At 41.4% G+C, this 21645-nt stretch overlaps 2 protein-coding genes across 2 annotated transcripts in view; both read right to left on the minus strand.

Annotated features, from left to right (window-relative positions):
* Positions 1 to 21645, minus strand: part of bsnb (bassoon (presynaptic cytomatrix protein) b) — a gene marked incomplete at both ends in the record, with an annotated part of 80892 nt that overhangs the window by 37381 nt on the left and 21866 nt on the right. Inside the window, one exon of the mRNA XM_083892864.1 lies at positions 13900 to 14700. Coding sequence (XP_083748990.1) covers positions 13900 to 14700 — 801 coding nt within the window. The remainder of the gene's footprint in view (positions 1 to 13899; positions 14701 to 21645) is intronic.
* On the minus strand, positions 5756 to 7417 carry LOC310929455 (tripartite motif-containing protein 16-like; the record flags this gene model as incomplete). The annotated part of the gene is made up of 1 exon (XM_083892222.1): positions 5756 to 7417. The coding sequence occupies one exon, from the start codon at positions 7415 to 7417 to the stop codon at positions 5756 to 5758; it is 1662 nt and encodes a 553-aa protein (XP_083748348.1).

Below are 21645 nucleotides of genomic sequence, written 5' to 3' on the forward strand. Positions count from 1 at the left end.
GTCAAAAAGCAAGCGTGTCTTCGGCTAAGTCAGTGAGACAGAAGAGGAGGAGAGGAATGCAAAATGGATGGAGAGCAGCAATGAAACATGAAGAGTGGAAGAGGACAAAACAACCACAATTCATACATTAAAGACAAGTCAAGGAGAACACTGTGTATCTGGCACGTGACGTTCTAAAGTATAATGTAAGAAACAAGCCAGTAATATCATAATAATACATTTGAAATGAGACAAAGACAGTGAAGTATAATAACATGTGTAGGCGCCTGTGATGCGAGTGCATGTGGGTGTTTTGAAAGGGCTGGAACAAAAAAAACCTCACAAACATTAGCCAAGTAAACTCATATCTGAGTTAAAGTAGACATATTATACCCTATTTCTCCAAAGGAACCTAGTTCCCTGGTGTCCTAATGAACATGTCTGTGACATGCTTTGGTCAAAACACCTTAAGGATGAAGCACCACATCAGTTCAATCACTCTGAACAAAACAATCGCGTGTTTTATCTCCTGTACTTAGACTGAGGCGGAACACAAAAACATGACTGAGTCTCATCTTTTTTCACACTTTAGGCCTCCAGAGTCCCAAATATAAGTATTATAATTATTAAAAAGTAGATTTTTGCATAATATGTCCCCTTTAAATAAATTCACAAGAGCGTGATATCATCTCTCGTCAGTTATTTGCGTGGAAACCAAACCCCCGTGTGTCACTTAATGTTGATATTGTAAATAAAATAACAGTAAATTCAACACACTGAACACTGTAATATTCAATATTTCTTTGCTCCAATATTCAAGACCCACTCACATGTTAGTCCTCAGCTGTGTTTCCCTGGGTGTCAGTACATGTACGACAGCATGTGTAAGATGCACGTGGGCGTGTGAATCCGCGTTCCGGTGCATCAGAAACGCTGCTATATATATATGACTTAGACAAGCACACGCACACACACACACACACACACAAGGAATACATAAGTATGAACAGGTTTGCTAGGTGTTTGGATCGGCGATGGCGAAACCCATCGTCACATTGGGAGCAGCCAGGTTGAGCGCGACAGGCTTTGGATGCACGACGCCCGGGAGCCATCTGGCTTTGGATGAGACTCCTCAGGGACGCGGCTGGTGCCAACCTTCAGAAAGCACTTCCAGCATGTTTGGGAATGACAATGACATGATGTTCGTCTCTGCTGCGGCTCTGTGACGAGAGCGACTACTGTGTCCCTGCAGAGAGGAACATGGCACATATCTCAAATGCCACATGTTTATACATAGGTTCAGTGTACGTCAGGTGTGTCTCACCATCACTGTGAGGCCCTGAGTGGAAATACATTGCATTCATTTCATTAGCTGTGGAGAAATCAGTCCATCTTTTACCGCTTTATCCTCCACATGAGGGTTTTGGGTCCATCACCAGTCCATATAGAGACAAACAACCATCCACTATCGCACCTACAGCCAATTTAGAGAGTCCGATTCACCTAATCCCCATATTGCATGTTTTTGGACTGTGGGAGGAAACCGGAGAACCCGGAAAAAACCCACGCACACATGCAAACTCAATACAGAAAGGCCCTTGTTCCTCCACAATACAGGAGTGGATAGGTTTAGTAAACTACTATAACTAACTCGCCTTCAGAAAAACATATTTATGAAACTGTGAGCAGAAGTACTGAATGGATGACCCTGTAATGCTGTTTTATTTGGACTAACGTCTCGTTTGAATTGTTTATTTTATTTCAAAACTCCCCGGTAGATGTTTCTGAGTGAAAGTAAGCACTGTGTTAAAAAGCTCTCAAAAAACAAAAAAAAAGAAAGGCCCTTGTTCCAACCAGGAGCAGAAATGTTTTTTTAAAGCATTCTGTTCTTTGTTTGGGTCGAAAAAAAACAACGTGAAGAAGTGGTTTAATCACTTTTAATGCTGGTAAATAAAAGCAATCACAGTGGAAGCGAGTAAGGAACATTTGTAGAGGACGACTTCCTACTTTTTTAACGGTACTTCCCAGAGATGCATGGGGAGTTACGATCTGCAGACTCACGATTAGTTTCACACTGGACCCTCGAGAGGATCATCTATACTTTACACAACGGTTTATCAGCAATTCCAAAGTTTCCAACTGCATTGTTTACTTTACAGGGTTTGGGTTACGTTAACCTGTGTCCTGTATCCTGAAGTTCATTTCAAAACCTTTTTAAGACTTTTTTAAGACCCTCTCAAAATATTTTAAAGCTCCCATAGCTCCCGGTAATGTTCCAATTAACATTGTTTTTTTGGTGTGTATCTGTGCCATTACCTCGTTTATGAAGCCCTAAAGTTTGGAAACAGAACAAACAGTTCAGCCACCGCTGAGAACGCTGAGTTTTATTGTATTCTCAGGCTCTGCAAGCGCTCTGAAAAAGCCTGCAATGGTGACGTAAGGATCCCGTCTCGTGAACAGCAGATCGTCCTGTGTCCTGTACATCCGGTTGCGTACATTGAACTGCAGAAGAAGAAGAACGTCCGTTGTGGAGGTGTTTCAGACTCAGGGAGTCATGACGAAGCCATTTTTAAACATAGTTAAAACAATGTTTTGATAATGAGTAGCAGTGCATCCACCGTTCCAGAGGGGGGAGCTGCGCTTCTGAGAGCTGACGTGCTAATTACGTCACTTCCAAGTACCTGGCCAATCACAAGACAGTTGGGAAAGCTCTCGTAGGGCTGGCAAATCACAACATAGTTCTGTCTTCTAGGGTTGGAGATTTCAGTGTGAAACACCGCGACTGATGAGAGCTTCAGTGAGGAGAGATTTCTATTGGCCCGTTTGCAGCAACTCAGAGGTTTTTGACCATAAAAACAAGTTAATGTATGTAAGTAGACCTCCATAACTCACATATATGTGCAACAGGACCACTCTATGTGACCTTTAAGACAACCTGTGTAGGCACAGTAAAATGACATGATAGATAACGCACAAAATGCAAGAGCAATTTGCTAAAAAAGCAAAATTATTTTAACACTCACACTACACTCCTGACAGACTAAAAACAATTATAACTTGGGAGCAGAGCCAGAATAAACCAGGTGCTCAAATCAAACTGATGTGTGTCTAATCCACCCTTTAATACTCTGGCAGATGAAAGAGCTCACGGCGCAACTGAGACGGCGTGTTTATGTGTAAGTGATGAAACCGATCGGGTATGAAACTCCCACAGACGGTGGAGTTTAAATTAGTCAGGCTTCATAAACCTCTGATATAAATATATATATATGTACATATATGACACCAACCACACTTTTTGTACCGAAAGAGCAACAACAGGATTTTTTTTTTTATTAAGTTGAAGTATTTAAATCATATGAGACCATAAAATGTCAAAAACGGCTTCTGCAGACACTGGTAATAAAACTACTTTGCACCTGTGTGTGCGTGTGTGTGTGTGTTCTTGTACTTGTGGCATACTGAGGACCAGTGAGGGTTTTTAACCAACAAAGTGAGGTCAAATTTTTTTTGTCAAATTTTGGACCAAATTTTTTTTTTGTCAAATTTTGGACCAATTTTTTTTTTGTCAAATTGTTGACCAAATTTTTTTTTTGTCAAATTTTGGACCAACCTTTTTTTTGTCAAATTTTGGACCAAAATGTTTTTTGTCAAATTTTGGACCAATTTTTTTTTGTCAAATTTTGGACCATTTTTTTTTTGTCAAATTTTGGACCAAATTTTTTTTTGTCTAATTTTGGACCAAATTTTTTTTGGTCAAATTTTGGACCAAAATGTTTTTCGTCAAATTTTGGACCAACATTTCTTTTGTCAAATTTTGGACCAAATCTTTTTTCTTTGTCAGAAAGAAGCCTGACCAAAGCCTGACCAAAATGTTTTTGGTCAAATTTTGGACCAACATTTCTTTTGTCAAATTTTGGACCAATTTTTTTTTTGTCAAATTTTGGACCAATTTTTTTTTTGTCAAATTTTGGACCAACATTTTTTTGGTCAAAATTTGGACCAACATTTTTTTGGTCAAATTTTGGACCAAAATGTTTTTTGTCAAATTTTGGACCAATTTTTTTTCTGTCAAATTTTGGACCATTTTTTTTTTTGTCAAATTTTGGACCAATTTTTTTTTTGTCAAATTTTGGACCAAATTTTTGTTGGTCAAGTTTTGGACCAAAATGTTTTTGGTCAAAATTTGGACCAAAATGTTTTTGGTCAAATTTTGGACCAACATTTCTTTTGTCAAATTTTGGACCAAAATTTTTTTGGTCAAATGTTGGACCAATTCTTTTTTTTTGTCAAATTTTGGACCAAATTCTTTCTTTGTCAAATTTTGGACCAACATTTTTTTTGTCAAATTTTGGACCAACATTTTTTTTGTCAAATTTTGGACCAAAATGTTTTTTGTCAAATTTTGGACCAATTTTTTTTTGTCAAATTTTGGACCAAAATGTTTTTTGTCAAATTTTGGACCAATTTTTTTTTGTCAAATTTTGGACCATTGTTTTTTTTTGTAAAATGTTGGACCAATTTTTTTTTGTAAATTTTGGACCATTTTTTTTTTTGTCAAATTTTGTACCAATTCTTTTTTTTGTCTAATTTTCGACCAAATTTTTTTTGGTCAAATTTTGGACCAAAATGTTTTTGGTCAAATTTTGGACCAAAATGTTTTTGGTCAAATTTTGGACCAACATTTCTTTTGTCAAATTTTGGACCAAAATTTTTTTTGTCAAATTTTGGACCAATTTTTTTTTTTGTCAAATTTTGGACCAAATTTTTTCTTTGTCAAATTTTGGACCAACATTTTTTATTTGTCAGTTTTGGACCAAAAAAAAATATTATGTTTTCCAGCCTTTTTTGCTCTGGGGCTCTACCTGCAGACATGTTATGGTACTGCAACCAGTAGTTCTTTATAGATGTCATTCATGAAGTAGATATTTGTAATTGTGTTGATTTATAAAGTGGAAATGCTGGTCCTCACTTTGTCAGCAACGCAGTCCTCAGTATGAAGCAAGTACAAGAATGTGTGTGTGTGTGTGTGTGTGTGTGTGTGTGTGTGTGTGTGTGTGTGTGTGTGTGTGTGTGTGTGTGTGTGTGTGTGTGTGTGTGTGTGTTCTTGTTCTTGCGGCATACTGAGGACCAGTGAGGGTTTTTAACCAACAAAGTGAGGACATTTTTACGGAGTGAGGACATTTTGGTCGGTCCTCACTTTGTTTTCATTGAAATCACTTCCTGAGGTTGCTGTAACATGCTATACTCTGTTTGTAAAAAAAAAAAAAATTCTAATTTTGGACGACATAGTATACAGTATAACTTTTTTTTGTCAAATTTTGGACCAAACATTTTGGGTCCAATTTTTTTTCTTCAAATTTAGGACCAAAAATTTTGCATCAATTTTTTTTTAAAATTTTTGACCAAACATTTTGGGTCAAATTTTATATATAAGTAGATATTTGTAATTGTGTTGATTTATAAAGTGGAAATGCTGGTCCTCACTTTGTCAGCTCTTTTACACGGTCCTCAGTATGCAAGTACAAGAATGTGTGTGTGTGCGTGTGTGTGTGTTTGTGATTCTAGAAGCTAAAGTTCACTTGTGTTTCATCACTTTGTTCAGTTTTAAAGTCTTTAAAGTGTTTTAAGAGATTTGAGGAATCTAAAGATAAAACAGAGGAAAGAGCAGATTGTTGTTGTTGTTGTTGTTGTTATTGTCGTCGTTTCACTGAGAGCAGAGAAGTTAAAGATTTAAACTCAGAGTTTAACTCACTGATCCTGAAAGAACTCCAGACTATTTGAGTTTACACAACTCAGCTGTGGATCCAGGTGAAGGATAAATCCAGACTCCAGCATAGAGAGGCTGAGAAAACGTGGTGTGGACTCTGTGGATCAGAGTCATGGTGTCAGAGACTCTGTAGAAGGACAGAAGACCTGCTCTGTGGTCCAGGTAAACTCCCACTCTGGAGACGACAACATCTGAGACTTTAGTCCTGTTGTTGTCGTGATGAAAATAACAACTGTTTTGGTCACAATATAAAGACCAAGATTTGTCATTGAATCCAAGAATCGATTCACCTGAACTCCCTGATCTTCTGATGTTCTTGTATGTCACTGCTACACTAACTCCTCCTCCTGTCCACTCCACCTCACAGTAACAACGTCCACTCAGACTCTCTTTACTCAGGACCTGATAATAGTCATTGAATCTGTCTGTGTGACGAGGATAAAACTGATCTTTATTCATCAATGTCACTTTTCTGTTTCCCTCAGATAAAAACAGACGTTTGTTTACTGTGTTTGGATCCAGTTTGATTTCCTGTGAATATCTGAGGAACTCAGCTCTGGTCTTCGGTCCTGGTTCAGCTCCTGGTTCTGTCAGTAAAACATCTGCTTCAGCCACAGTCAGTGAGATGTTTGTCCACGTCTGGGTCAGGACGTCCTTCAGTTGTCCTCTGAGCTTCACCACAGCTGCTGTCACGTCCTCAAAGTGTCTCAGAGGACGGACGTTGATGGTGGACGAGTGTGTAGATGGACTGAGTGCTGACAGTGAGCCGTAGTTGAGGAGAAACTGGTTGTGGTCGTGTGTGAGTGAGAGCTGCTTCAGTTCAGCTTCTCTCTTCTTCAGCTCAGTCTTCTCCTGCTGAAGCTTCTTCTCAGCGTCTCTGACTCGACTCACTTCAGTTTGCTGCTTGGATCTGATCTGCTGCTTCACCTCAGAGCTCAGCTCAGTGAAGATCTTGTCGGTGTCGTCCACAGCTTTATCAGCAGAGACAGTGAGGTCCTCCTCCTGCTGTTGAAGCACCTTCACGTCTCTGTCTATGTCCTGGAGTCTCTGCTGGACTTCTTCTTGACTCAGATCCAGTTGTCTCTGCTTCTGCTTCCTCTCTGCTGCAGCTGAGACTGTGTCGTGGTCTTTGTGTTGGTCCACAGAGCAGAGATAACAGATACACTGATGATCAGTGCGGCAGAACATCTTCTTCACCTCGTCATGAAGAGGGCAGATGTTCTCCTGGAGGTTCTTGGAGGGCTCCACCAGCTTGTGTCTCTTAAATGCAGGTGATTGAAGATGAGGCTGGAGATGTTCCTCACAGTAAGAGGCCAAACAATCCAAACAGGACTTTTCAGCTTTCAGTTTCCTGCCAGTGCAGACGTCACAGGCCACATCTTCAGCTCCAGCATAGCAGTGATGAGCAGGAGCAGCGTGGAGTCCAGTCTTCTTCAGCTCCTCCACTAACTCTGCTAACATGACGCTCTTTAACAGTTCAGGCCTCGGTGTGAAGGCCTCTCTACACTGAGGGTAGCTGTAGATCCTCTTCACGTCCTCTGTGTCCCAGTGGTCTTTAACACAGTTCATACAGAAGCTGTGTCCACAGCTCAGAGTCACCGGATCCTTCAGAAGATCAAAACAGATGGAACAAGAGAGAGTTTCTCTCTGCAGCTGAACTCCTGCCATTTCACCAACGTCTGACTTTCTCTTCCTCAGAAGTGAAACAAACAACATGTAACGCAGCAGTGGGCGGAGCCTGTGGGCTCTGCCTCTTCCCCAACTGTCGGCTCCTCCTCCTTCCATTGTCAAACAGCAGGAGTGAGGGGGCGGGAACCAGGAAATAGCAGGCGGAGCCACGCCCACTCTGACATGGAGTGAACTCTGTACTTAGTGACACTCCCTGTGTGTGTGTGTGTGTGTGTGCGTGCTTGTACTTGCAGCATACTGAGGACCAGTGAGAGTTTTTAACCAACAAAGTGAGGTCATTTTTACTGAGTGAGGACATTTTGGCCGGTCCTCACTTTGTTTTCATTGAAATCGCTTCCTTAAAAATTAATGTGTCATGTGTCTACGAGGTGAAAACACCATGGTTCTTGTTCTTCTTGTTCTTCTTCTTCTTCTTATGAACAGGAAGAACCTTTCTATTTTTTTTTTTTTTTTAATCACAATAACTTCCTCAACAAACCCCCGTGCTTCCATTCAGCTGCTCGTCATCTCCGCTCCGTCCATTGTTGAGGGAAAAAAACGTGAAACTCCACATCAAGAAAGAAGCAATTCCAGCGTTATTATAGAGACCTGTGCGTGCGTGTGTGTGTGTGTGTGTGTGCTTGTACTTGGGACATACTGAGGACCAGTGAGGGTTTTTACCAACAAAGTGACGTCGTTTTATGGAGTGAGGACATTTTGGCCGGTCCTCACTTTGTTTTCATTAAAATCACTTCCTTAGGTTGCTATAACATGCTATACTCAATTTGTCAAAGAAAAAATCACATTTTGGATGATATATTATAGCATGACGCTTTTGTAAAATTTTGGACCAAACATTTTTTTGTCAAAGATTTTGTTGTAATATTGGTCGACATAGTATAGTATGATGTTTTTGTCAAATTTTGGACCAAAAATTATGGTTCCAATTTTTTTTGTCAAATATTTTTTCAAATTTTGGACGACAGTATAGTATAGCGTGTTTGTCAAATTTTGGACCAAAAATTAAATTTTTTTTTTTTTTAATCGAAAAAGTTTTCCAGCCCTTTTTGCTCTGGGGCTCCACCTGCAGACAGTTTGTGGTACTGCAACCAGTAGTTCTTTGTAGATGTCATTCATGAAGTAGATATTTGTAATTGATTTATAAAGTGGAAATGCTGGTCCTCGCTTTGTCTCAGCAACCCGGTCCTCAGTATGCAGCAAGTACAAGTGTGTGTGTGTGTGTGTGTGTGTGTGTGTGTGTGTGTGTGTGTGTGTGTGTGTGTGTGTGTGTGTGTGTGTGTGTGTGTGTGTGTGTGTGTGTGTGCATTTTCTGGCATCAGCAAACGCTGACCTTACGTGACATAAGGAATACAAATACACTTCTCCTGCTGCGCCGCATTTCATTAGTTATTACATTACATTATTTATAACGCGCACTCACCTCCCCGCGTATTTTCTCTTTACCTCTGCGGTTCCCGTGATCATTTATGATCCAAATCTCATTATAAACAGTGGGCACATTTCTATATTTCATAATATCAGAGTGAGATCAGAGCTCCTCAGAGCTGCGGTAATGAAATATCAGACATATGGTGCAGGGGGGAATATAACGGTACAGTGATCTGGCTGCTGACTGAGAGTCTGAGAGACATAATGTACAGTACCGTGTCACACACACACACACACACACACCTATACCGCTCTTTACAGCCAGAGAGCTACAGCACGGCTGTACCTGCATCAGTAGTCAAACATAAAGAGGGGAGTGATTGACGTGCAGTGTGAGGTAACTCAGGCCACGGAGCAGACAGTTTTCCAGAGAAAACACTTTATCTTCCATTTACATCCAAACTCTGGGGAGTCGACGGCGATGACACGAGGTTGTTTTAATCTCCTTGAGAAGGAGCGTAAACTCGGGAGAAGGAAAACAATCCCGCAAACACAAGGACATCTCATTTAACCGGAGCCGCACGACTTTAAGCACTAATTGATGTGAAATATTTCTGATACGTAACAAACAGTCGGCGTTCCTCTCACTCATTATCTCTGATGATCTAACTCTCCTCCTCCTCGTCCTCCTTTTTCAATCCATCAGCCCTGTCTTTCCTCTCCTCTCATCTCCTTCTCCATCCTTCAACTCACTCTTTGCACACTGGCACAAACTGTATAGATTTTTAAAAAGTGAGACTTTGCTTCATGTGTTCGAGCTCGGCCTAATTTGTTTTGGATGAATTATGTATCCGTGTCACTTAGAATGACTTAAAATGTTTTTTTTTCATGAATATTTCAAACGCGCTTCGGTCCGTTGCTTCTGCGGTTTGCGACGCCATCACCTGGTTTTTCCTTTACGAGTCACGTGCTGCGTGTGATGTGATAGATAGTAAACAAGATCTGTGTTTTTTTTTATGTTTGCAAAGGATTAACTTTAAGACCGAAGACTTTTCATCAGTGTCAAAAACGAGGGATACGGGATACGATATGAGAGGCTGAGGATCCGCTGTGGCGACTCCACTCTGACGGGAAGAAAAAGAACATCGCAGTTTGACGGCTTCATTATATTAAATTGGCTCTTTTCACAGCTGAAAAACATTGAATAAGCAGATCAAAGGCCACTGTAGCTTAACAAAGCGCGTCTGTTGCCGTGACTCAAGAATTCACACTCAGTTAATTAAAAAAAATTGCAGTTGAATGCTTAATAAAAATGGTAAAGTCATAACAAGGTCTGAGGTCACAAGTAGTTTTTTCCAACTCTCCACCAATGACTTGTTCCAAAAAACATCCATGTAAATGTAGTGTTCCTGTTCTGATTTTAGGAAAATACAAACAACAATTTCTACTGTCCTGTTAACACAGTCTCTGCTCTATAGCTCTACTGCCTCTGTTTTGTGGTCCATAAACTATTCACATAAATAAGTGACAACTATAAACTGAAGATACCTTCATTATAACTCAACATGAGCCTCGTAGTTTATTTCTTTATTGATCCGCTCCATACAAACTGCACTGCTGCTATCAATATCCACAAAAAGTCAGTGATAGTGAAAGAAGCCACAGGAAATAGACACATTTGTATTAGTCTGAGTTCTATTCGCTTAGAAACATCAGTACCAACCAACATTTCTTAACGTAGACATATTGATGTCTGTGACATGCTTTGGTCAAAACACCTTAAGGATGAAGCACCACATCAGTTCAATCACTCTGCCAAAACAGCCCTGTTCAGAACGCTCGCGTTTGAGTGCCTGTCTCTTTAAATATGCAAATGAGACTCAGGAAACTACGTCAGCGTTACTGAGGCTAACGGCAGCTAACAGCAGTTAGCATTTGTAAAAGCCATCGTTATTTAATGTGTCCACTGGACACGTAAATCCTCTGAGGCTGGACGTTTGTGTAGAACTCTGTGCTGCACTATGCAGACAAGAATAGAACACTTCCTGGACTTCCACTCTTCTGTATACTATTGCCCTTGTCTGCACTCTCGCGTTTTTTAGGGACAAAGCGGAGATCTGAGAGACAACAATCCCAGGAATGTCTCATTGTGTGTAAGTCAACATCGCGTGTTTTATCTCCTGTACTTAGACTGAGGCGGACCACAAAAACATGAGTGAGTCATCTTTTTTCACACTTTGCCGACTCATAGGGCCTCCAGAGTCCCAAATATAACTATTAAAGGTGCCACATAAGAATGTGGCCAAAAACAGTTACTACATTCAAATTCAAAATACCGAGGTCTTTTAGGTTTTGTTTTCTGACATAACTGGCAACCCGTGGTTGCTCGGCAGCTGAGACTCTACTGACTACAGTGATTGGTAGACGGCGGTAGGTGGCGCCACATGCCAAAAACCTGATTTCAAAACATAAACATGATTTGCAGTCTGCAAAAAAAAAATTTATGCGAATATTTTGTCTGTATTGTTGTTGTTGGTGAGTTCAGTTTGTTATATGAACATTATTCCTGAGTCTCTGTCACATATTAGGAGGATTTTATGGCCAGTTGCTTTAGATTTATTACATAATGCACCTTTAACATGATTAAAAAGTTGATTTTGCATAATATCGCTCCTTTAATTTGCATCTCCAGTGAGAGCACAGTGGTTGAGACAGGACAGGAGATTGAGAAAGTAATGAGATGCAATGTGTTTCGGTTTGTTTTTTTTCATAATAATTATAATGATATGTGATTTCTTTTGTTGAATACATCAAACCATATCCTGCAGAGTGTTTTTGGCCTATGAGCATAGATTCAGATCTATTGAACGCGTGGAGAGACCAAGCAAGAAGAAATCTAGCACCTGCAGTCTCTGCTACCACACCCTCGAAAACAGTGCGAGATATGTTCTCGATTCTGCCTGCAACCAGCAAAAGAAAAAAAAAAAAGCACAGAATAGAGAACTGAGAATTTTTTCAGAGATGAGGAGGAAAATGAGGAGGACAAATGTGCTAAACAGGCTGTGGAGGAGCTGTGAGCACAAAAGCTTCACATCGTGTCCAGATGATTCTCACCCACCTGTCAGCTCACAACAAAATATCCACAGGTTTGAAACTCTGTGCACCTTTACGCTGCACAGAGTTTCACGAGACGCCGAGTATCTCACGGAAAACCCACAACGCAACAGTCTTCAAGTTTTTTGTTTTTTTTCGGTTGACTCTCAGCGTCTCAGCAGCCAAACATGGACGTGGGACATCTCGCAAACAAATTATCTCTCTGTTTCCATAGCAATCTGTGAATGGCCTGTGCTACTGCCCGTGACAACCAGATGTCAGGGAAGACAAGGCTTGTGCATAAAAAGCCAGCGCTCTGCAGAAAGCCTGTTATTACTGCTATCATTCAATTGGGCTTGATTTGCATAATTAAACTCTCTTATTGCCAGACTCTGGAAGTCCCTGCAAAGTCTCTGTTCTTACTAACTAGATTCCCAGCATGACAAAGGACAAGGGAGCACTTAAGAGAGGACCGTACCCTCGGCTGACCCCTGGATGTGACAAATCAATACTAAGATTATGCATTAAATTGGACTTGATTAGGCTTCATTTCCGTAGGTTCATCAAATATTTCTGTGCCGCTCCAGGGGTGAAGTGCACACATGAATGAGGTGAGTCACGGAACTCAACTTCACTGTGTTAACTACAAAAAAAGGCTCTGACAGAGCAGAACAGAGCAGGTCTTTACTGCATACTTTATATCGAGCTGTGTGTTTACAGACTGCACCCAGAAATGATTTCCCAGAAATCAAAATATCAATTTAGTTTCTGAGTACAAATGTTCTTTGCATAATTAAAAAAATGTGTTTGTGTTTGGCATTTCCTATAAGATATAAACTATAAAGCTTCCCAAACTTCAGAGGTTTGAGGCCCCTAAGAAATTATGCAAAACTTTGAAAGGCCCCATGTTCTGATTTGTACATTACTAAGAATGCAGTTATACCACACACACACACACAGAGAGAGAGATTAGGCTTGATATATGGCAGCCATAGATCAATTTCATTTTGGTCAATATCAACAATTATTGTGATGAAAACGTCACATTAAATATTAAGTTTTGCTCCTGAGTGAACGCTGGAAAACCAGTTAATTGTGGTTTTTAGATGCATTATTGACCCCAGAGCACAAACAAATCTTTGTTTGACTCACAAATCTGAGGCAAAACATTGAATCGCAATTAAATGTGATATTGAGGAAAATTATATTGTGATATATATAATAATATATGCACAGAACCAGTGAAAACTTTTGCCTGGTAGAGTATATTGTTATTTTATAGATTATTGCCCAGGCCAACCCGAACAAAGAATATGTCAATGACTTGGATCCCCACTTGCAATACTTCCAACACCCACCAGTGCGCTGGAGCACACACTTGGGGAAGCACTGACATCAACAAAAATGCCACCAAAGACATAAGATACAACAAGAGCATCATAAAGAACCTCAGCGAGATAAAACCGAGGTCAGTGTTGCCCATTTGGCAGAACCTAAAACCAAACACATGATTTATGCACCTGTGAATTTACACTCCAAGGCAGGGGTTCTCACTCCTGGTCCTGAGGAGCCACAGTCCTGCATGTTTTGAAGAAGATTTACTTTATTAATCCCATTGGGGAAATTCTTCTCCCATCAAACCCATCCTAGAATTAGGAGCAGTGTGCAGCCACTGAGCGGCGTCTGGGGAGCAATGGGGGTTCGGTACCTTGCTCAGGAGAACCCTAGTTTTAGGTGTTTCCCTGCTCCAACACACCTGATTCAAATAAATGGGCCGTTACCAGGCTTCGGCAGAGCTTACTGACGAGCTGACCATTTGAATGAGGTGTGTTTGAACAGGGAAACTAAATCTTAAACATGCAGGACAGTGGCTCCCCAGGACCAGGAGTGAGAAACCCTGCTCTAAGGCACCTACGACTGGATAACAACAACCTGTTGCAGACCGGGTAACACTTTGGTAAGCTCAACTGAAAGCCAGGCAAATCAAATCGGAGTCTTACCTCAACTATATGTGGAGTGGGATTGAATCCACACATGTTGCACACTTGGGAATGGCACTGTGTGCAGGTGTTGTAGTTTGGTGGTTCCGCTGTGTTGCCGATGTTGAGGTTTGTCTTACAGAGAGGACAACAAGCTTTGGGCTTTGGTGGCTCTGGAGGAGCTTGCTGTTGTTGTTGTTGTTGTTGCTTAGCAGGTGCCCGAGGCCCTTGTTGGCCAGGCTGGGGTCCTGAGGGTTTACTTGCCCCAGGTCCAGGACCTGGGGGACCTCCTGGTTTGGGGGATGGTTTGGGGGGCTGTTGTTGGGGCTGAGTAGTCTCAGATATGAGAGTGCTGGCTTGGTTAAGGAGGGATGCACCAAAGCCAAACAACTTCCCAAAAGTCTGCTCTGGAGGTGGGGGCTGTCGTGAAGGGGAACTCCCCGCACTGCGAGTGTGGTCCTGGCGGGATTGCTGGGGTTGGTGGGCAGGAGAGTTACGTGATAGATCAGGCTGGGACGGGGCCTTGGCCATGCCAGGGAGAGGGACTGCGCCTGGGGGGAACTTAGCTTGTTGCTGACCAGGGCCAGCGGGACCAGTCTGTTTGGGAGGACCATGAACCGGGTGAGACTGTGCTGCCGGAGGCTGTAACTGAGGAGAAGTCTGTGTTGGGGGTGTAGGTTGACTCGAAGCATCGGGTTTGAGTTCTGGTTTGGCTGCATGAGAAGGAGAGTGTATCTGTTGCTGACTTTTGGAGCGTGGCGTGGTCATATCCATCCCTAACGCCCTCTGCATCTGACAGTTCAGACATAGCCACTCTTGCACCTGTGAAGGAAACAGAATGAAATCACGACCATGAGTTACAGCATCTAAAATTCACTACTCAGAATGAAACAGAGGGATTTAAAGACAGGGGTAAGAGTATCAAACAAATCAAATATACATTATTGTCCCAAAAGGAAAAAAAAAAGACTCATGCTAGCTGCTGATGGTAACTTTATATTCACTTAATAATACAGACACAAGCATGATTTAATACAACTTTAGTCAGTTGCTTTCCACTGTCAAAAGAGGCCAATGCAAGATGAACTAAAAACTCTATTTTGCTAATGTGTCTGCGAGTGAAAATGAGTGTGATTGTCTCCGTATGTGACAGACAGTCTTCCTCTACCCTTCATCAAAATGCATTCTGGGAAAGCCTCTGAGCCCAAATGAATGGGGGGAGAAAATTGGAAAATTTGGAGAAATGATTGAATGAAAGAACAATTTTGAATGATGTAAATATCTCACAGAAGAAAGATTTAAGCACCGCAGCATCTGCACCGACATTATTAGTAAATATCATTTACCCGCAAACAAATGTGTGGGAAATAAATGTGAAACAAATGAGGTGAAATATGGACTTCTTCAATAAATCATGGTTTTGGAATCTTCCTGTGTGTGTGTGTGTGTGTGTGTGTGTGTGTGTGTGTGTGTGTGTGTGTGTGTGTGTGTGTGTGTGTGTGTGTGTGTGTGTGTGTGTGTGTGTGTGTGTGTGTGTGTGTGTGTGTGTGTGTGTGTGTGTGTGTTTTCTCGCGCTTACTTCCTCTCTCATTACACAACAAATTGCCTTTCTCATAAAATCTTCGACCATTCTCTTGATTCTCCTGCTCCTCTCATTTTCTTTTATGACTTTTTTTTTTACTTATCCGATTTCCTTTGTTGTTCATTCTTTCAGAGAAGGAGGTGACAGTCAGTGAGAGGTTGAGTGATGGTGGTGGTGGTGGCACATGGCGATATGTGTTAATTGGCGTCCTGGTGCTTTGACAGCTGCCGCTCTATTGTGCAGTCGCTGTCTCGGACTTGTGGTCATTGCGTAATGCCTTAATGCATTATACAGTATATGCCATCAGAGAAAAGGTTGTTTGAGGGTTGTGGCTATGTTGGAGTTTGGGGGCACGGAGAGAGCACAGTGGGAGGTGAACGCCAACAGCTTTTTTCTCCTTTGTACATCTTTGGGTCAAAATTCCCTTTTCAGCCTGTAAAGATAGATTCATGGAGATTTTTCTTTTGATTTCAGAGCGGGTTTTTTTTTTTTTTTGCTCCGTGAGCTGCCAACGCAAGGGAGGAAAATTCTGAAAGATTGCTTCATTTATGAGCTAAAATCAAATGGCTCTGCAAGTCTGTGGCCATGGGAGATTGATTCTTGCACACATTCACACAGTTCATACAGTCTATTATTCCTGACTATACTGTGAATACCATGTGGGTGTATTATACATACTGTGCAAGGACTTTGCTTTGGTATGTCGATATGCATTAATATAAGAAAAGAAAGCAGTTGCTGCTTTGTCATTGTCACAGGATACACGATGAATTCCACATAGTATAAATATGATTAGCTGTTGTAAAGGTGAATAACTATGATGTAGTCGTGTGCTTAACTGTGCATACGTAATATCCCCTGACTGCTTTCGTATCTCTATTTGATTTTATCTGGGTAATGTTCTTAACTGTCCAGGGCAATTCCCCGTATATTGTGTTAAACACTGTGTTATCACCATTTCAGACAAGCTATTTGGCTCACTGCCCTTTACTCCGCTTAGTCACAGCTGTAAGAGTAGTATGAGTCACCTACAGAGTCAGCCACATTATTATTGTAAACTCAATGCCTCAATACCGTGCCGAGACTTTTAAGCTCAACAAGACGCTGAACTCAAGCTGTTGACATTTGAATGTTGCCATTGTTTGATAACCAGTGACTGCACAGTTGCTTTCATCGCGTTTCATTATTAACCAGTTATTTGCTATTTGAATGGCACGTGGCATGTGGACAATGGACAAAAACTAGTCACAAGAGTTTTTTCAAATTTTCTGACAAATAATCGACAGATTAATCGGTTGCGAAAATACTCGTTGGTTGCAGCTCTACTGTAGTGTGCAGGTCCATATGAAGATCCACATGATATTCAGTCCCTTGACTTTGGACCCAGTTCGCACTTTGGATTTGCCTGTCACACCTATCGCAGTAGGTGACCTTTTAATGTTCACCCTTGCAAAGGTCTGTGCACACAACTGGGTACGAGTGAATGAAGTGATGGGAAAAATTGCAATTGGTTCATTCAGAAAGTCACAGCTCACTGTCTGAGACCGTTACACCACGTCTTAGATCTTACAGTGACTGAAGCTAACTGCTCTCTGTTTCCTCTGTTCGACCAATCAGGAAGTTCGTGTTCACACACAAGCGTTATTGAACGGCAAGTCGTGACTTGTTCTTAATTTCCAAGCTCTCGTTCGTGTGAACGTTCTCATTCACTTCAGTGTTGAACATTGGCAACTCGCTGCACTGTGAGCAGCAGCAGCAGCAAAGTCACATCCCATTTAAATGTGTTTAGCTCAAACACAGCTCAGACAAAACACTCAGGCAAATGTTGTTGTTGTTTTTTTTTGTCAAACTAAGGGTGCCCGACAGTTGCAAACAAGGTAGACGTCGTGTCACTATCACTTTAGCTATGCTGCTACATAACTGGCCATGATAGACACTGCTAACTGCTAGCCGTCTAGCATCAGACCTGGCTACTGTCAAAATGTTCACCACAAACCACCCAAAAAGTAATTAGAGCGTGTGAGTCTGCCATTATAAAGATATAATTATAATATTTTAGCATTTGACGTTGGCGCTGTGGCTGTTTTCATTCATATATCCTATTTTTTTGGGAGGGGAAGGTTTACTCCACTTGCCTCCTAGCCTAGCTCGGTGTGTCTCTAAATCAGTCATTCATTAAGTCACTGCTGACAGCATCAGTCACAGGCTCAGCTGCATCTTACCCGTGTGTCTGGCCTCCTGCCAGTCGTCACTATAAGGAGTAATGAGTTCATGATTTTCACTGTCAATCAGGGAAAAGTGAGGAGCCGGAGCAGAGGTGAACCCTGAAATACAGGCGCTTTCACACCTACAGCATTTGGTAGGTAATTGCTGCAGGTGTGCACCAAATGCTGTGTTTGGGTTCGTTTGCGTAGGTGTGAATGTAATCTCAGTCCTTTGGTGCGCACCAAATAAACCGGTCTGAGACCTGCCTGAAGCGGTGGTCTCAGACCGCTTTATCCGCCCTACTTTGGTACGGTTCCTCTGGTGTGAAAGCAACCAAACCAAATGGGACAAAACGGTCTAGTTTAATGCATTATGGGTATGAGATACGGGATAACCCCGGATTTCCACCGGGCGCGTTAGCGCCTTTGAACCTCAGTGGCGCGGTTTTGCGTAGCCGTATTCACACAAGAAGCCGGAAATGCTCACATTGATTAGAGTAGCAGCGATTAGCTCCGATGACCAATGCGCTTACGTTCCGCGGCGGTAACACGCCCGGTGGAAATCGGGGGTTAGTCCGGTTCTGGTGCCTTCGCTGTCTATTTTGGTTCGTTTAGAACTCTGCGTATGTGAAAGCTAACCGTACCCAACCGTTTGTTTGCTACATTGTAACGTTTCGCTGAAAGCACCCTAAGTCAACACTGTCTCAACCCACGCAGCACCAATAAAGGACTTTTAGTGTCTTAAACGTGAACTCCTCTTTCGATCATAGTTATTGCCGTTGATTTAGTCGAATTAGCATAATCGCATTAAGTAGAAAACTGACAGGAAAACCAAGAAAGCAGCCGTGGGGAGGGTTAGTAGCTATTTATCAATTTCACCATTCTGTCTCATCTCTCATATCTCATTCCTCTCTGTGTCCCTGTTGTTATGAGGCAATCATGTGGATCTCTGTGAAATCTGATCTGTATCAGCAGAAAAAATCCCTCTCTGTCGTCTGTCCCCCTCTATAGGTTCTCTGTTTCAATCCTCCATCTTGTTCTCCTTCACTCATCTTTATTTCTGCCTCTTATCTCACTCCCTCATCACATCACTCCCTCTAACTCACTTCCTCCATCTCCGACTCGCCGTTTCATCTATTTATATTTACGGCACTAATACAGGCCTTTGCATTGTATGTAGATGTAATTACCGCTCCGTGTGTGTGTGTGTGTGTGTGTGTGTGTGTGTGTGTGTGTGTGTGTGTGTGTGTGTGTGTGTGTGTGTGTGTGTGTGTGTGTGTGTGTGTGTGTGTGTGTGTGTGTGTGTGTGTTCATGATGCACATCAAAGGTCATGATCTGGGACCAGATCCCAGTGACATGTGAGAACTCAGCATTTGCCAACAGGAAGCTGGAGCGCTGAGGAAAAAACGAAGAACAACTTGGAGCCAAAAATAGAACCTTTTAGAAGTAAAGCCCCACTGAGACTTGGATATGGATCAGATAATGAAAGCAAAGCATCCTTTGCTCCTCTTCCACAGATGATGCCTGTACATATGTGTACTGTATGTTTTTAAAATGTACGCTGATTTCAATCAAGGTGCATACGTTTATTTCTAATCCAGTTCTATTATTGTGTTAGTAGTGTAATGGTAAATTCAATTTCTCTGACTCAGAGCTAAAACTGCCCATCACAGTATACCTGCCCAGTACAGAATACCAGGTCCTTTGTGTATAGTGTATTGTGTATTGTGTATTGTGTCTAGCCTGAACTAACACCTTCCTACAACATCCGCAGGGAGTCGGCTCCCCGATACCTACAGTAGACAAAGAGATGTGAAAACACCGCCTTGATTTTCATACTCTTTGTCTATTGGAGGAATGCAAAAGTGGAGTTGCTCAGGTATAAATGTGGAGGGCTCATTTTGCTCGGGGTCTTTTAGAGGGAATTTTCAAGTAAAACGTAACTTAAGGGACATGAAATGACATCAGCCACAGAGGCTACTGGGAGCTAACAGCAGTTAGCATTTGGAAAAGTGATCATTTGCAGGCTCTAGCAGGCACATTGCCGTCATATATAACATGTATCTACTGGACAGATAAATCCTCTGAGGCTGGAAGTTTGTGTAGAACTCTGTGCTGCACTGTGGAGCCAAGAATAGAACTTTTCACGGACTTCGTGGATTTCCGGTTTTAGGATACCGTTGCCCTCGCCTGCACAAAGCTGATCTCCGCGAGACAACAATTCCAGGAATTTAGCGAATAGTGACATCACAATGAGCGCGGAAGTCAACATCGCTTGTTTTATCTCCTGTACTCAGACTGAGGAGGACCACGAAAACATGACTGAGTCATATTTTTTCACACTTTGCCGACTGATAGGACCAAATATAATGATTAAAATGTTGGTTTCTCATAATATGGGACCTTTTAACCATCATCAAAAGAGTTACCGATTTTTTTGACAGTCAATAATTCATCGGACTAGTGCTTTAATACTAAAGTTCAGCTTTGTTACAGGGGCTGTTTTTACCTAAGATAGAATTTGAGGTACTCACATTTTATTGCGTTTTAAAGCCAGTTTTTTTTTTTTTAAATAACATTATGTCTGGTGTGGTTATGACTTTTTATTGAAGTTTTACTTCCACAAGATGTGATTTCCCTCAGTTGTAATTGTGCTGTTGCTCATGGGTTTTCTTTGATGATTCACTTAAATGACTCCATAACTATGTTGAAGTGCGAGCTAACGCTGAAGGAAATAAAGTGATTTAATGAATTTAACCTTTAAACATATCTCAACAGTGTAGAGCACCTAAAACATGAAGATGTATATAAACTTCTTTCAAGAGAGTTTGACGTGTCACTGCGTGATTAATCGAAATAATGACGGCTGAGAGTAACGTGGTAAAAGCAAGACTTTAAAAAGTTGTCTTTTTCTGCTTTTAGGACCCAGGTGTCGTCCATTCTGGCTAATTGGAGGTTTAAACCCCACATCCACAGTAGTGGTGTCTTTACTTCCTGCTCTCCTGAGTTTGCCCCGCCCCTTTGATTGCCTTCACCTGCCTAATGTGTTCCACCTGTGTCTGATTGTCTCCTCCTCTATATATATAGACCTGCCCTTTCAGAACCTCTGTCAGTCTGTGTTCATCCTCTGTGTGAAGCAGTTCTTGTGAGAGTTGTGTGTTTAAGGCCTTAAAAATGATGATGTTTTAGTGATTGCTTTGTTGTATAAAGCAGAAAAAAAAGTCACTTTTAGAAGCTGAAAAGTCAGAGCGTGTTTCAAATAACTCACGCGATCAATCATTCAGCAAAAACAATTGAAATGTTACTCAATGGGTGAATTCCAATTCCTTGCTTAACCCTCAATCTCAAAAATGTTCTCCCTCTAGTGCAATTTCTGTCCTGATTCTCAGAAAAATTAAGTTGAGGGTTAAGTTTAAGGGCTGTATCGCCCTCAATATTGAGATTTTCAGAGACCACCCTTGGGAGCAAGGGCTACCCAGAATGCATTGCGTGTTTTGACATAACAAAGATGGCGCCGAAAGAAGCAAAATGAGTGCGATACAAATGAAGTATTTTCTTTGTTAATAGAGATATAAAAATGATCTTAGTTTAGGCCCATATTATGGATTACTGACGTCATTGTTGCGTAACATTTATTTTTATTTGACCATCTTTTGTCAACAGTCGGCCGGTGTGGTTTACTTTTCAATAAGTCGTGGTGTGTGGTAACTGTCAGCTGAATATTTGTATGAGTATCATCTTATAACTAACTGACAACCTAATAACAGATCAGAATAAATAATCCTGACGTAAATGTCTTCTTCTTCTTCTTCTTCTTTTTTGGAGTTGACAGACTGGACGCAGCTTTGGCGTTATTCTGCCCCCTACAGTCTGAAGACGTATCTGCATTTAAGGGGTGTCCCATTTCTAAGTGACAAAATAACCCTCAACACTTGGTTTTGAGGGACAGTTAAGATTAAGGGTTGAGCTTGAGGGTTAAG

Source organism: Microchirus variegatus (genome assembly GCF_963457635.1).
Source record: "Microchirus variegatus genome assembly, chromosome: 7".
Taxonomy (NCBI): Eukaryota; Metazoa; Chordata; class Actinopteri; order Pleuronectiformes; family Soleidae; genus Microchirus; species Microchirus variegatus.